General features: G+C 35.3%; 1 protein-coding gene across 5 annotated transcripts in view; it reads right to left on the bottom strand.

Moving 5' to 3' along the window:
* LOC144454542 (uncharacterized) overlaps window positions 1–15,325 on the bottom strand; it is a 78,898-nt gene that overhangs the window by 20,013 nt on the left and 43,560 nt on the right. For 3 of the 5 annotated variants that reach the window (XM_078146929.1, XM_078146931.1, XM_078146928.1), the window contains 2 exons: window positions 10,702–10,774; window positions 10,562–10,584 (listed from right to left, as the gene is read on the bottom strand). In XM_078146929.1, coding sequence (XP_078003055.1) covers window positions 10,562–10,584; window positions 10,702–10,774 — 96 coding nt within the window. Of the gene's footprint in view, window positions 1–154; window positions 241–8,684; window positions 9,121–10,561; window positions 10,585–10,701; window positions 10,775–15,325 lie in introns of those variants that run through there. The other 2 variants (XR_013483025.1, XM_078146932.1) reach the window with 2 other exon arrangements.

The following is a 15,325-nucleotide window of genomic DNA, read 5'->3' on the forward strand; positions in this document are numbered from 1 at the left end:
GTAGAGAGAGTAGCTATGACATGTTCTCTTTGGGAGCTACATACCCCAGATCATCACAGCAACTTCCAGCATTCACAGTTTGAAAGAATGTTAAGAATCTTGAAGTGGGGTAAGAAGAGGCAATAGAGAGTGGGATAAAGAAAATTAGAGGGAACTTTCCCTTCAGCTGCATGTAGATGATTTGAGGGGTAGTGTTTCTAGGCAGAATCAGTTTCAAAAGGTTTTCTTTTCTTCTGACACCTGAGAGGAAATAATAAGGCTTTTTGCAATGCTTTGAAGTTCCTATGCCAAAAAACCTTAGGCACTCAATATTGTTGCCACAGACTAACGCTGCCATGGATGATATATGCTTCTCTTTTCTAGCAGAGATAGTGTTAACTAGGAGGGAAGAGTCATTGCTGGAATACACATGTGGAAAACAACAGTATTTAACTGGGAGCTGAGACAAGCACTTTCCTGAAACACATGTAGGGAGATGGTAGGCATGGGAAACAGGTATTAAGAATGTTCATATCATGATTTAACTTCTTACTATTTACCTTGCTTTAAGTGCCCTTTGTTTTACTATGAAGTAAAATGATTCATTTTGACATGGCCAGATTTAATGGAAATGGGCATCATGAGTTATAGAGTACCATGGAGCTGGGAGGCAGCAGCAGGCTGATTAGAGGGTCCAGATGCTACATTTTATTAGATAATTATTGTACTCCACGGCCCAGAGGGCTCCAAGGGTCTATCCTAACATGGATCCAAATTTATCCTTGGAAGTTCTCTTTTTCTGGCTTTATAAATACTAGCTATTAATATTATTATGGCTCTGATCCCACTCTACAGTAACTCCAAGAAAATCTCTAAGGGATCTACAAGGAAAATCCCTTAACCATGTCCCAAAATGAGGAAAACAGAGTCCTTTCTAGAAAAACTAAACAATATACAATATAGCCATCAGGTGTAAGGCAAATGTTTATTTTCTCTACCACAGAAAATGCTTAAGACACAAAGATTCGCATGCATGCATGCATGCATGCAGACAAGAAACATAAAGAAGAAATATCTCAAATAGTCTTACATTTATTCCAACAGATGCTCAGTTGCCAATCATCTTCCACCAAATATCACCCCCAGTCACTGGGGACCAATCAGGAGTTGTTATGACATCCCAGCAAGGTATATGTACCTTAACAAGGGGTCAGAGCATATGTCTAGTTGAATAGAAGATGATCCAATCCATCAAATCACCCCTGGTCACTTCTGCTACAAGAGAATTGGATCAATTTTTTTTCTTTTTGTTATTTCTTCTAGCTCTTGAAATAGGTTCCATGAAGAATTCTTTCATTATCTATGGTTTATTTTTCAATGATATCTGAATTTGTCCATTTTCCTCTTTTAAGGTCATAATTACTTCTTACAATTTGTGTATATATGTGCATATATGTAATATTTATACAATAATATAATTAGCATTAATATATTGTTATAAATAATTATATAATTAATAATTATATAATATTTATACAATAATAATTAATGAAGAATATAGCTAGAAAATACCAGGGTGAAGAAACAGAAACAGTAAAACTCAAGGAACACATGAGAGAAAGCATTATAAATAGGGTCAAGATGATGAGGGAAGACAAAGATCAAGTAAGAATAGTGATACATACATACATACATGTATGAATATGTACAAGGTGTGCCAAACTTTAACAGCATATGTGTGCTATAACATATGACTTTATTTTAACACATAATGCATCTACACTATTAAAGTTTTAAACTGCACTAAGACTTTTGGAATACCCTGTACATATTCATTCTCTCACACACCCACACACACACACACACACACACACACGTGTGTGTTTATGTATGACTATCACTATCCTCACTTGATCTTTTTCTTATCTCATCATTTTCACCCTATCTATAATGCTTTCTCTCATGTGTTCTTTGGTTTTTACTGTTTCTGTTTCTTTACCCTGGTATTTTCTAGCTATGCTCTTCATTAATTTCTAATTATTCTTTAAATATCATATATACATATGTATCTGTAATACATATATACATAAAACTTTTATTTACTTTTTCCACTCAATTTTCTTCATATCATTTTTTAACATTCCTCATCACCAGCATTTTGATAAAGGAGGGAGCCTCCCTTTCTCTTGTTTCTTTTTCTTTTTAGATTCTTGATTTTCTAACAATATTTTGCTCATTATTTTTAAAAATAGAAATCTCTGCCAAATTTCCAAGCTTTTTATAAATTAATTTTGGCTATCACCATTATGTTATCAGAACTAGTAATCTTTCACTTTCCATATCACAATCTCTACGATTTCTTCCAAATTTCTCAATTTTAGTGACTTACTTCCTATCTGTTATCATGTATATCTAAATAAGCATCCTTCCGTGACCATCTGGAGACAACATACCATGCAGGCAAGCTCATTCCCCATCTCTCCCCCACCAGAAACTGGGCTCACCATTAGCTGAACTCAGTGACCATCTGGGAATGCCTGACTATGAAGACAAACACACCAACATTCTGTTTAACAAACATAATTGGAATCTTGGAACTGATCACTTCAGATCTCCTGTGGTTAAGCATGTCCCTCTAACCTGGTTCCCAAATCCCTATTATGCTGAACTATCAAACCTAAAAGAAAACTCTACTCCTTTGTTATACTTTCCTTGATTCCCACCCTTATTCAGCTCTGTCCTATCCTTACCTAGTCCCAATTAAACTATCTGTCCCTTTGTACATTTCTGGAAATTATTAGACACAAACTCTCACTGCATTACATTTTGAATTAGAGGGCCTGTATTTGAATCCTGGATCTGCCACTAGTTAACTAAATGATTTCAGCAAGTTCATTAGCTTCTTTCATCTGCAAAATGAGGGCATTGACTCTGTTTCTTCTAAGTTCTAAATCTATGATCTCCTTCCTTTTTTCTCAACCTCTCCAACCATCTCCTAGTACTAACTGAAGCCTGAGGACACCACACAGCTAGCAATTTGTCCCCTTACCCCCATCTCCACCACAATCTCTGCCATTCAACCCATTCTCCAAGACCTAACTCAACTTTAGTTATTCCTCCCAGTCAGAATTAATCAACAACTTAATTATTCCTTTATGGCTTGCTTGGATCTCTTTATTTTTTTCCCTTCCATTCCTTTCTCTCTGAACCTGTCACTTATTTTCTTCCTTAATTCCTTAGTATAAGGAACATATTTTTCACAAGTAGTAGGATCAAAAAGTAAATATGCTGCTTCAGGAGATGTTGGTTTCCCCTTACCATGAAAGGCTGTATGACCACTTGTTGGGTACACTGTAGAGGGAATTCTTATTAAGGAACAAGTTGATCTAGAAGACCTCTGAGAGTCTATTATTATATTATGCACATTTTAAAGATAGAGGGAAAAAAGGCTGAGAGGTTGAGTAATTTATCCTAGGTCATATAGCTAAGTGATAAAACTGATACTAAAACTCAATTTTCTTGACTTTATCTAGTGGTCATCATACCACATTATGCTGATTAGTTTCAAATTACATACCTCATAGGAATTTTCTGTACTGAACTCATCCTCCCCCTCCTTCCTTAATTTCCCTAGATATTCTCCTTTATCCCCTCCTTTCCTAAGTATCTTAGACAAAATAACTTCTTCTGAAGTAATGTACCTCATTTCCTTTCCTCACAAGGTACTTAATGAGTATCAATCATAGGATCAGAGATTTAAATCTGAACGCGATCTCAGGTATTATCTAGTCCAATTCCATTTTATAAATGAGGCTCAGAGAGAAAAGTGACTTACCCAAAATCACACAGGCACCATATTTAAATAGTATTTAAAATCAGATCTTCTTAACCTCAAATTTGGTTTTGTAGTGAGTATAACAAACATGTAGTAAGATAGTTACTGTCTACTTATCCTTTACTTGTTATTTTCTGGCCAGGGTTACCATAAAATTAATATTAAAGAGAATGGCTATAGGACCAATATAAAGTTACCAAGTTCCCTCAAAACTCTGGATTCAACTTTTCAACTAGACTATTTTCCATTTTTGAGATGCTATTCTCCACTCTTGCAAACTGCCTATCCTACTGCAAGTATGCAATGCACTCTGTGAACACAAAAGAAATAGAAGTTATAGTCTAAATCTGAAAGATTTAGCTGAGGAAATAAGGCACACAAACACAAAAACTATGGAAGAGAGGTAAATGAAAAATACAGGAACAATTTACATGTAAAAACTACAGGGAATACATAGTAATCAGATTAAAATGAGGTTAGTTAGGGATTGCTTCTTTTTTAGAAGATGGTTTTTTAATGCATTCTTTAAATGCATTTTATGCATATATGTATACTTTGTTTAAAAAAAAGTTACCTTTCTGTACTCTTTTCTGAATATTATTACTGACTTTTAGTAAATCCCCTACAGACAATATAAGCACACTTCACATGCTTTTAAATCAGAATATTTGTAATTATAATAAATGTAAAACATAGGTAAGGACCTGTAGAATATTATTGGAAATACAAACATTAACATATTATCTTCCTTCCATGAACTCCAAAACTTCTATTTGAGGAGGGAACTCAGCTAGAACATCTACTTGTTTCTTACCTTACTGCACTATTTTGAGGTTTCTCTGGCTTTTCCAATATGCCCCAGTATCAGTTATCTTTCCCCACCCTCCTCCTTTTACCTTCCTTTTGCATATTATCTTCCCCCATTAGATTCTAATCTTCTTGAAGACAGAGACAATATTTTTTTTTAAATTTGCATTCCCAGCACTTTGCACAGTGACTGGCACAGACTGTTGGATGTGGTGAACGATTAGGGGAAATAATGAGACTGAATAAAGAAGAATTAAACTTGGTTCTCATCCCTTACATCATTCTGTCAGGGAAAAGGAATGAGAGTTTAATCTTTAGGAACATAGTACACAGGTGTCCAATAAGATACTCTCTGGAAAAAGTGGTAGTGATCATGGAGAATCATGGAAAAGCACAGAATTTTAAACCTGAAAAAGGATCTTAGACATTTAGTCTAATTCTCTTTATTTTAACAGTTGAAGAATCTAAAGCACAGAGAAATTAAATAATTTGTCCAAAGTCACACGGGTAGCACAACTGGCAGAAAGATATAGTAGAATAAAGTAATAGAAACTCATGGAGGGTTTTTTCCAACCTTTTAGTGTCAGACATTCTGTCCATTTTTTTCTTGTTTCACTCTCTGTTGTTACATTAGATATTGTTTCTCTCAATCTCCAGCCCTCATGTTACTGCTCTCCATGCAATTATCTCCCTTTCATTCAATTAATGATATTGTATATTAGAGTTATTGAAATAATAAAGTTTTTTAAAATTTTCACAAATTACACATCTGAGGTAAAACACCTGAAGTGGTCAGTTGTCAGGATAAGGAAAGAGGATGTCACTCAGGAAGATTTGTAGCATATAATAACATAAGGACAGGTGCCTATGGATCCGTGCAGAAGGTGGATAGTCAGGGATCCAATATCTAATGAACAGGAAGTCAGACATCAGCCCAAAAAATAGGAAGAAGGCCAAGAATCTGTCCCCAAGGAGACAGGAGGCCAGAAAGGCTGTCCAGAGGATCAGGGGGAAGCATTATGTTCCCATTACAGGTTTAAAGTACAAAGATACAGTGAGCAAGTCCAGCACCTTGGCACTGTGAGGAAAATTCTAGTTGTGTTCACTTCGCTCAGATTAAGGTCTATGAGTGAATGTCTATCCGTGAATATCAGAGTTCAACAAAAACTATAGTCACCTTTAGCTTCTGTATTCCTATAGAAGAACAAAAATGATAAATATTCCAATATGATTATATACTGACCTTAATTTTTTTGCTCATCTGAATGAGTATATATATGATGTTTTAGTAATTCATAACACTTAAAATAAAATTTACAAGTCACCATGTGAAGATATAATTCAGAAACATCCAAAAAACTATTCATCTTATCCATGCTTTAACTTCACTCAGTTTCTTGCCTGATCCTTATTCCAAGATGAGAGTTAATATCACCTCTCAAATTAACACCAAATGTAGCCTAACTAGCATTTTTAACTAAAATAAGCAATTCTCTTAAGTGAATAGAATTTATCTATTATACCTAAAAATTACAGAATCATAAAATTTTAGGGTTGAAAGGAACTGTATTAATCATTAATCCAATCCCCTCATTTGACATATAGGCAAACTAAAATCCAGAAGGGTGAAGTGATTGGCTCATGCTGAAGACTCAAGTATCTTAAATTTCCTTTCCTCATAGCTAAATCTGAACTTTAGGTAGAGATATCCAAATCTCTTTCCCTTTCTGATAGTTGCAGCCTGAACACTGGCAAAAAATAAAAGTAAGAGATTTTGATGGCAATACAGAAACCGATCAGTTCCTTCTAATCCTGTTAATGACACAAATGGAAAGCCGAATCAGGATGTCAGAGAATTTAGAACTCATCATATGTGTAGAAAAAATGTTTTTTAAGACTACGAAAATCTAAAACTTCAGGAGTAGTCACGTACTGAAAATAATTTTCAGGCTACAGACCTTGAAGATAGATAATAAATAGTTCTTTTCATATGACAGAACAAAACTTCTTTGAACACAGTAGACACTAAACATTTTTATGAATAAATGAATGCTCCATAATGTTTGCCACCATTATCAGGTTCAGACTGTAAATCAAGATTAAGCTCTAACCATATCACTTTCACATCACTTTCACTTGTGACCTTTATTTAGCTACTCAACAAAACAAAACTGCCTAGTCTTATATAACTTTCAAGTCAGAAAAGAAAAGCTGGAATTTATGATCAAAGTAGTAACTACAGCAGTGAACCTGAGACTGCTCCAGAGAATTCAATCAATCAATAAACATTTACTAAGCACCTATTCTGTGCTAGGCATGCACTGGGCATACAAAAAGAAGCAAAAGATAGTCCCTGCCCTCAAAGAGCTTACAATCTAATCAAGAGACTTGGGGAGGTGGAGAATGTTTTCTGGGGAAGGAATGTGCTTCCTCCATTTCCATGCTTCATGTCTAACACTGGTCTGCAGTATATGACAGCACACCAGCCTTGGCCATTTCCTCACTCTGCCTCAGCTGCCACCCAACATATCCCATCATCATCACATTCTTCTCCCACATTCAACCTGTGTGCCTCCTAACCCTCAGAATCATACCTTCAGACTACCCCCCCAACAATATCTCTGATATTTGGTCCCTTGGCCTGTTTTATAAATTGTTCCCCTCTCCCCACTGAACTGTCCTCTGCAGAAGTGCCCAATGTCTCAGGCAAAAGAATTACTATTTAAGGCTTTTATAAGCCTATTATTAATGTTAATGTCATAGATATTTAAATAAATTCAAGATATGAATGTGGTATTATATTATCAAATAAAAGGCAGTACTTTGAATTAAAGCAGTAATTTAGAAATATAATTACCGATGAGCTCTATTTTAGGAAAATATTAGCAAACATCCAAATTTACAAAGCAAATAAATTAGATCATTTGCATGAAGAACATTCTAACAAAGAAATTCACCAATTGCCTCCTTTAGATATGCTTGAGAAGCTTGAATCTAGAGCTATCTAATCCCACCTCTTTGAATGATGTAAAACATGAAGATAGGTATAGACATGTAAGTGCATATTTTTTTCATTTGTAGCTGCGTGTATGTGCAGAAACAGAAGACTGAGGCTTTTAATAACCAAGGCTAAAAGAACAATTAACAAATTCATTGCATTTCTTCTTAAACTACTTAATCCAACACTAAAGCTTGCTTGTTTAATTAAGTTTCTGCCCTGAATATGCCCAGTAAGCTTTTGGAAAACAAAATTATTTTTATAGCACACCTCATACATCAAGGAGCTATGTTTAGTCAACATTTTCATTTTTAATTAGGATATGCAAATTACTCAAAGAAACAATCTCTAATGAAAGGTGAATGGAACCTTAATTCATGAATCTGTTCTTTGTTTTTCCTTGCTATGGATATTAGTTAATATCTAGTTTTTAGCTATAACATATATAGAATACTTTACCTCATTATTTTATTAAACAACCTTCTATTAAAGCACAATATATTACTGAAAATTGTATATAAATCACTCTATTAATTCAATCATTTGAAATATATGATGAAGCTATGCAATAATCTCTTATTTATGCAAAATGGGGTGTCCTACTTTATTAAATGTTCAAATTAACAATGTTTTACCTATAGTAGATATTCAATGCTTGCTGATGGTGACAGCATGTATATATTACTCATTTAAAAATTATTAGAATACCAAAATAAACTTGACTATAAATGAACTATACCTAACTAAATAAATGTAATCTTTCTTGGAAAATTCTGAAAATATCTTGCAGAGCCTTAAGATTATTTTGGATGTTACCACTGTATAGTACTGCAAAAATGATTCTGATTATCTGAGAGTTAAAATTTACACAAAAACCTATACTTAATTACAGTTAAATCATAATAATAAAACCACACATTTGTGGTAAAATTAGATGTAGCTGCACCAATTTGCATTACTTTATTTAAAATAAAACCTAAGAAAATAAAAATTAATTCAAAATAAAACATTAAATCATCAAATTTCCACATTTTTCAAATAATGAATTATTTTAATTATGTGCAAACTAACATGAAACAAGATTTTCATCCTCTCTCAAGTTTTTTCATTGAGACTTCCATTTAAAGATACTGCTCTAGACATAAAGCATGACACCATAAGCAAATGAGAAAAGCAAGGAATAGTCTACCTCTCAGATCTATAAGGAAGGGAAAAATTCAGGACCAAACAAGACATAAAGAGCACTACAAAATGTAAAATGGATAATTTTGACTATATTAAATTAAAAAGCTTTTGCATAAACAAACAATGCAACTAAGATTAGAAAGACACAGAAAGCTGGGAAACAATATTTACTGCAAATGTCTCTGATAAAGGTCTCATTTCTCAAATATATAGAGAACTGAGTTAAAATTATAAGAATACAAACCATTCCCCAATTGATAAGTAGTCAAAGGATATGAACTGGCAGTTTTCAGATGAAGAAATCAAAGCTATCCACCTGTATATGAAGAAGTGCTCTAAATCACTTTTGACTAGAAAAATGCAAATTAAAGCAACTCTGAGGTACCACCTCACACCTATCAGATTGGCTAATATGACAAAAGAGGAAAATGATAAATATTGGAGAAGACGTGGGGAAAATTGGGACACTGATGCACCGTTGGTGGAGGTGTGAACTGACTCAACCATTCTGGAGGGCAATTTGGAACTATGCCCAAAAGGCTATGAAACTGTACACACCCTTTGATCCAGCAATACCATTACTAGGTATCCCAAAGAGATCATAAAAAAAAGGGGAAAGGACTTACATGTGTAAAAATATTTACAGTGGCCCTTGTTGTGGTGGCAAAGAAGTGGAAATCGAGGGGATGCCTATCAATTGGGGAATGGCTGAACAGGTTGTGGTATATTGAATGTAATTGAATACTATTGTGCAATAAGAAATGTTGAACAGGCAGACTTCAGAAAAATCTGGAAAGATACATATGAACTGATGCAAAGTGAAATGAACAAAACCAGAAAAACACTGTACATAGTATCAGTAAAATTGTGTTTGATTGACTTTGAATGACTCAGCTCTTCTCAGCTACACAATGATCCAAGACAAGTACAAAGGACTCATGAAAGGAAATGCTATCCACATCCAGATAAAGAACTGATTGACTTTGAATGCAGATTGAAACATATCTTTTTTACTTTATTCTTTTTCACGGTTATTTTTTCCTTTTGATCTGTTTCTTCTTTCACAACTGTGTCTAGCATGGGAATATGTTTTATGTGATTAGCACATGTATAACCTATATCAAATTGCCTACCATTTTAGGAAGAGGGGAGGGGAGAGGGAGTGAGAAAAATTTGGAAGTCAAAATCTTATAAAAACGAATGCTAAAAATTGCCTTGACATGCAATTGGGAAAAAAATAAAATACTATTAAAAATAAAAATATTGCTCGTGTAACCAAAACCCATCAATTTCTTTATCCCTAAAGAATTAAGATATTCTTTATTCTCTGGTCCCAAGAGCTATCTTTTTCCTTTACTTAAACACTAAATTAATGCCCACTTCAGCCATCAAATAATTTTTTTTTTCTATTCATTCTTCCTTATGATGGAGGAATCTATTTTCTCCCCCTTTGGACAGCCCTGTCCCCAACTAAATAAACAATCAGCAAAGAAACTTTTATTCAGTCACTTTTATAATGAAATTTCCATTTTTCCCCTTGATTATCTCTTTTCACTCTGTATATCTAAGGAAAACCTTAAGATTAGATTAGGAGATTAAAAATGAGGCATTACAGCACGCGACTTTCAGACCAGAATATCTCTTAGAAAAAGAGTTATCAAGTCTTGTATACAGTATATAAGACCTATATGTTTATATTAATTATATCAATTACTTGTAATCATAACTGCAATACTTTCAGTGGTAATAATACATACCTGCTGGCATGCTGAATCCAAAGCTTTATTAAAAAGAAAAAGCAAACATAGTATAAGAAATTTCTAATTATGCATTATAAACCTGAAAATATGTATATGTGTGTATGTATGTATGTATGTATATAAAAAGAAGAGATTACCATGAAGCTCCTGGTGATTTCTAAATTTGTCATCTGAAATTATTCCAAACTTCTTAATTCTCATCATAAGCCTCTGAAAACACAGAACCAAGATAAATGTTTTAAAACATTAAGGGACTATAGAACTATATAAAGAATAAGACAGAAAAACTTTGATTTGGATTCTACTAACTCAAAATTTATGAAGATTCAACCTGAGGTAGACTGAAATTTACTTCTGAATTATCTATGAATAAAGGTTTTGCTAAGCATATTCTAAGCATAATAAGAATGCAGGTGCATGTTTTAATCAACTTGAGATATTTGTTTTTAGAGACTTTAAAACATTTATAGTTTAAATATACATAGATGCTGCTATTTACAAATGATTGCTGAAGCACTGAAGTACATCTCCAGAATATTTAAAAATACTTTGTTAGAATTTAAGATTTTCGTGGGTTGATTCTAGATTTAAGCTTTTTACTGAGGTTGACCTTTTCAAATTCTTCCAAACTAGTGATTTTACTTCTCTCTACCCAAATTAAATGTCATTTCCTTCTTGAAGCCTTCCTTAATCCCCCTTATTACTAACAACTTTCCCCCTGACCTTGAATGGCATTTTATTTTACAAATTTCTAATGTGCTTCTTGTTTAATGGTGTGCATTTTAGATATCTGTGCCTATAACTCAATCCTTCTACTTGACTCTATAAAACTTGTGAGAACAGAAACTGTGTTCTCTTAAAGCATGTATACTGCAGTCACCAAAACTATCACAGTGGTCTGTATGACTGTACCTGTTAAGTAACTGAACTGTTATGTGTTAGAAAGCTTTTCTTATGTACAATTTTATCATGTGCAATTTTACAGGTAAATTAATAATTAAATCACTGAAAGAAAATTTAAACATCTAAATATGTTACAACGTAAATAGGTTTTGGATTTTTTTTTATTTAAAAAGTAACATTGGGCAGAGCCCAGATGGCAGAGTAAAAGCAAGGACTCTCTTTTGAGCTCTTCCCCTGAATCCCTCCAAATACCTATTAAAAATGACTGTAAACAAATTCTAGAGAGCAGCAGAATCCACAAAAAGACAGAGTGAAACAAATTTCCACCCCAAGACAACCTGGACGGTCGACAAGAAAGGTCTATTGCACCAGGCTAGGAGAGAAGTACAGTCCAGCATAGGCTGTGCTGGCACAAACTGGGCCCCAGCAAACCTGGAGCAGGCTTCAAGAGACTGAATCACTGGTAACTGTGGTGGTTTCCAGACTTCTCAATCCACAAACACCAAAGATAACTTACAAGGTCACTGGGAACGGTCTGTTGCATCAGGGTGACAGTGGAGCGCATTTCAACCCCAGCCCCCAGTACAGCCCCAGGGTGGCAGTGGCAATGGCGGTAGCAGCTATCAAGCCCACAGAGAATAAGGGGATCAAACAACTGTTCACAGGGAAATTACAAGGATCTTTTTGCTGTCACTGGGTCAGGATTCTGCTGCTTTGCCCATATTTGGATCTGGGTGGCAATCCTGGGGCAAGGAGAAGCACTGGCATAGCACAGCTTGCAGCAGCAGTGGAGAGAGAACCCACCTCACAGTTCCAAGGCAGAAAAGACTGCTTGTGGTCACTTACAGAGCACAGCACAGGCCATCCTGGAAGAACTGAAAACTTACTGGTCCCTAGAAGTATCTCTGAAAACAGCTGCACAAAACCCCTGAAGGTTGGGACAGTACACCCTCCACACTGAGAGCAAGCCCTACCTTAACAAAGAGTTAAAAAGTCAAGTAATTAGCTAGGGAAATGAGTAAACAATGGAAAAAACTCTGACTATAGAAAGTTACTGTGGTGACAAGGAAGATTAAAACACACACTCAGAAGAAGACAATAAAATCAAAGCTCCTACATCCAAACCCTCCAAGAAAAATATGAATTGGTCTCAGGCCATGGAAGACCTCAAAAAGAATTCTGAAAATCAAGTAAGAGAGGTAGAGGAAAAACTGGGAAGAGAAATGAGAGTGATGCAAGAAAATCATGAAAAATGAGTCAACACCTTGGTAAAGGAGACAAAAAAATACTGAAGACAATAACACCTTTAAAAACAGAGTAGGTCAAATGGCAAAAGAGGTCCAAAAAGCCAATGAGGAGAAGAATGCCTTAAAAAGCAGAATCAGCCAAATGGAAAAGGAGGTCCAAAAGTTCACCAATGCAAAATGGAGCAAATGGAAGCTAGTGACAATTTGAGAAATAAAGGTCTTGTAAAACTAATCCAAAACAATGAAAAAATAGAAGACAATGTGAAATATCTCATTGGAAAAACAACTGACCTGGAAAATAGATCCAAGAGAGATAATTTTAAAATTATTGGACTACCCAAGAACCATGATCAAAAAAAGAGCCTAGACATCATCTTTCAAGAAATTATCAAGGAAAACTTCTCTGATATTCTAGAACCAGAGGGTAAAATAGAAATTGAAAGAATCCACTGATTACCTACTGAAGGAGATTCCAAAAGGAAAACTCCTAGGAATATTATAGCCAAATTCCAGAGTTCCTAGGTCAAGAAGAAAATATTGAAAGCAGCCAGAAAGAAACAATTCAAGTATCATGGAGCACCAAGTTATATCCTCAATCCAACAGTCTGTTCCCCACTAATTTGATCTCTCCATCCTTTCTATTCCAATACCTATAAATCCAGTCATAATCTTTTGGCCACTTGCCTGCTGGACATCTCTATGTGGCTGGAGATCAGACTCAAAAGAACTGCAAAAAAAAATCCATTAACTTCCCCTATTCCCCAAACCCACCTCTTCTCTGATTTTTATTGTTTCTGTTAAGGAAATCATCATCCTCAGCAATTCAGGTTTATAACTAATAGAATAACAGATTCAGAGCAGAAAGAATTCTCAGAGATCATCTTGTCCAACACCCTCATTTTACATATGAACAAACTGAGGCTCAAAGAAGTTAAATAAGTTGCCCAAGGTCATAAAGGTAGAAATGCAGCCTCTGAAGTCAAGATGCAACAGAGTATGGATTCTCTGCTGCTTATGCTAATTTTGGCCTGATAATTAACACCAAAAAAAACACCACACACGTTCTCCATCAACCAACACCACACTATCCACACGTGGACCCATCAGTTACAGCAAATGGAGAAATTTTGAATACTGTGGATAAGTTCACTCACCTTGGCAATATGCTTTCCAGGGATGTTCACATAGATGATGAAGTTGATACATACATTGTTAGAACTAGTGCAGTGTTCAGGAGACTCCAAAAGAAAGTATGGGAGATAAGAGCTTTTAGACTGTTTACCAAACTGGAGGTCTACAGAGCTTTTGTGCTGACCTTTTTGTGTTATGCCTGTGAAATCAGGACAATCTATTAGCACAATGCCAGGAAACTGAATTGCTTCCGTTTGAATTGTCTTAGGAAGAATCTGAAGATCACCTGGCAAAATAAGGTACTAGATACTGTGATCTTTTCTCAAGCTGAACTACCAAGCATTCAAACTCCACTGCAAAGAGTGCAACTACAATGGGCTAGCCACATTGCTTGAATGCTTAAATGCCAAATATACATTTGCCTAAAAAACTAATTTCTGAAGTACTCACACAAGGCAAACACTTACATGGAGGTTAGAAGAAGTTTTACTCTTAAGGTCTGTCTTTGGAATCGATCGTATGACATGGGAGACACTGGCAAAAGACTGCCCAGCATGGTATGCCTCTATCAAAGAAGGTACTGCGGGGGCAGCTAGATGGCACAGTGGATAGAACACCAGCCCTGCATTCAGGAACATCTGAGTTCAAATCTGGATTCAGACACATAACACTTAGCTCCACTGCCTAACAAAAAAAAAAAAACAGGCACTGTGCTATATGGGTGAAGCAGAATTGTAATAACTCAAAAGAAATGGGAGACGTGAAAATTTAGAGACATCTCCATTCCAAATGTTCATGTGGACTATTTGTGTCTGACCTGTGGTAGAGCCTTCCAAGCTCATATTGGTCTGATCAGCCACAGTCAGACACACTGTACCTTAACTTCAACATAGTGATGTCATTTTGGTCATCTTTGAGAACAAAGGACAACAATCAACCAAATAACTTTCCAAAGATACGTCTTTGAAAAGCTTGGCCAGATACTTACTAGCAGTGTACCCAAGGGCAAGTGATTTAACTTCTGCCTGCTTCAGGCATGGGGGACAGCCTCTGGAAATGCCCTAATTTGGGAGATGGAGTGCCTTATTTGAAGACAAGAAAGTGTCACTAGATTGCAGTGTCACTGGCCAGTGCCACTGGATTGCAGAATACATGAAGGGATATAAAGTGTATGCAAACTGTAAAGGTAGGAAGGAATCAGTTCATGAACACCACCTTTTATATTTGATCTTTGAGGTGATAAGGAGCCACTGGAATTTACTGAATAGGAGAATAGCACAGTGAGAACTGCATAATAGGAAAATTCATTTCACAATAACAGAGAATGGATTGGAGAAAGATTTGAGGCAGGAAAACCAACTAAAAGACTATTGTGATGGTCCAAGTATGAGGTGATGAGGGACTGAACCAAGGTTGTAAAGATCCAGCAAAGTAAACTGAAAAGAAGCAGAATTGAAAACGGTGTTGTTGATGATGATGA

The sequence above is a fragment of the Phascolarctos cinereus genome, unplaced genomic scaffold (assembly GCF_003287225.1).
Source record: "Phascolarctos cinereus isolate Bilbo 61053 unplaced genomic scaffold, phaCin_HiC Scaffold_726;HRSCAF=1367, whole genome shotgun sequence".
Lineage (NCBI taxonomy): Eukaryota > Metazoa > Chordata > Mammalia > Diprotodontia > Phascolarctidae > Phascolarctos > Phascolarctos cinereus.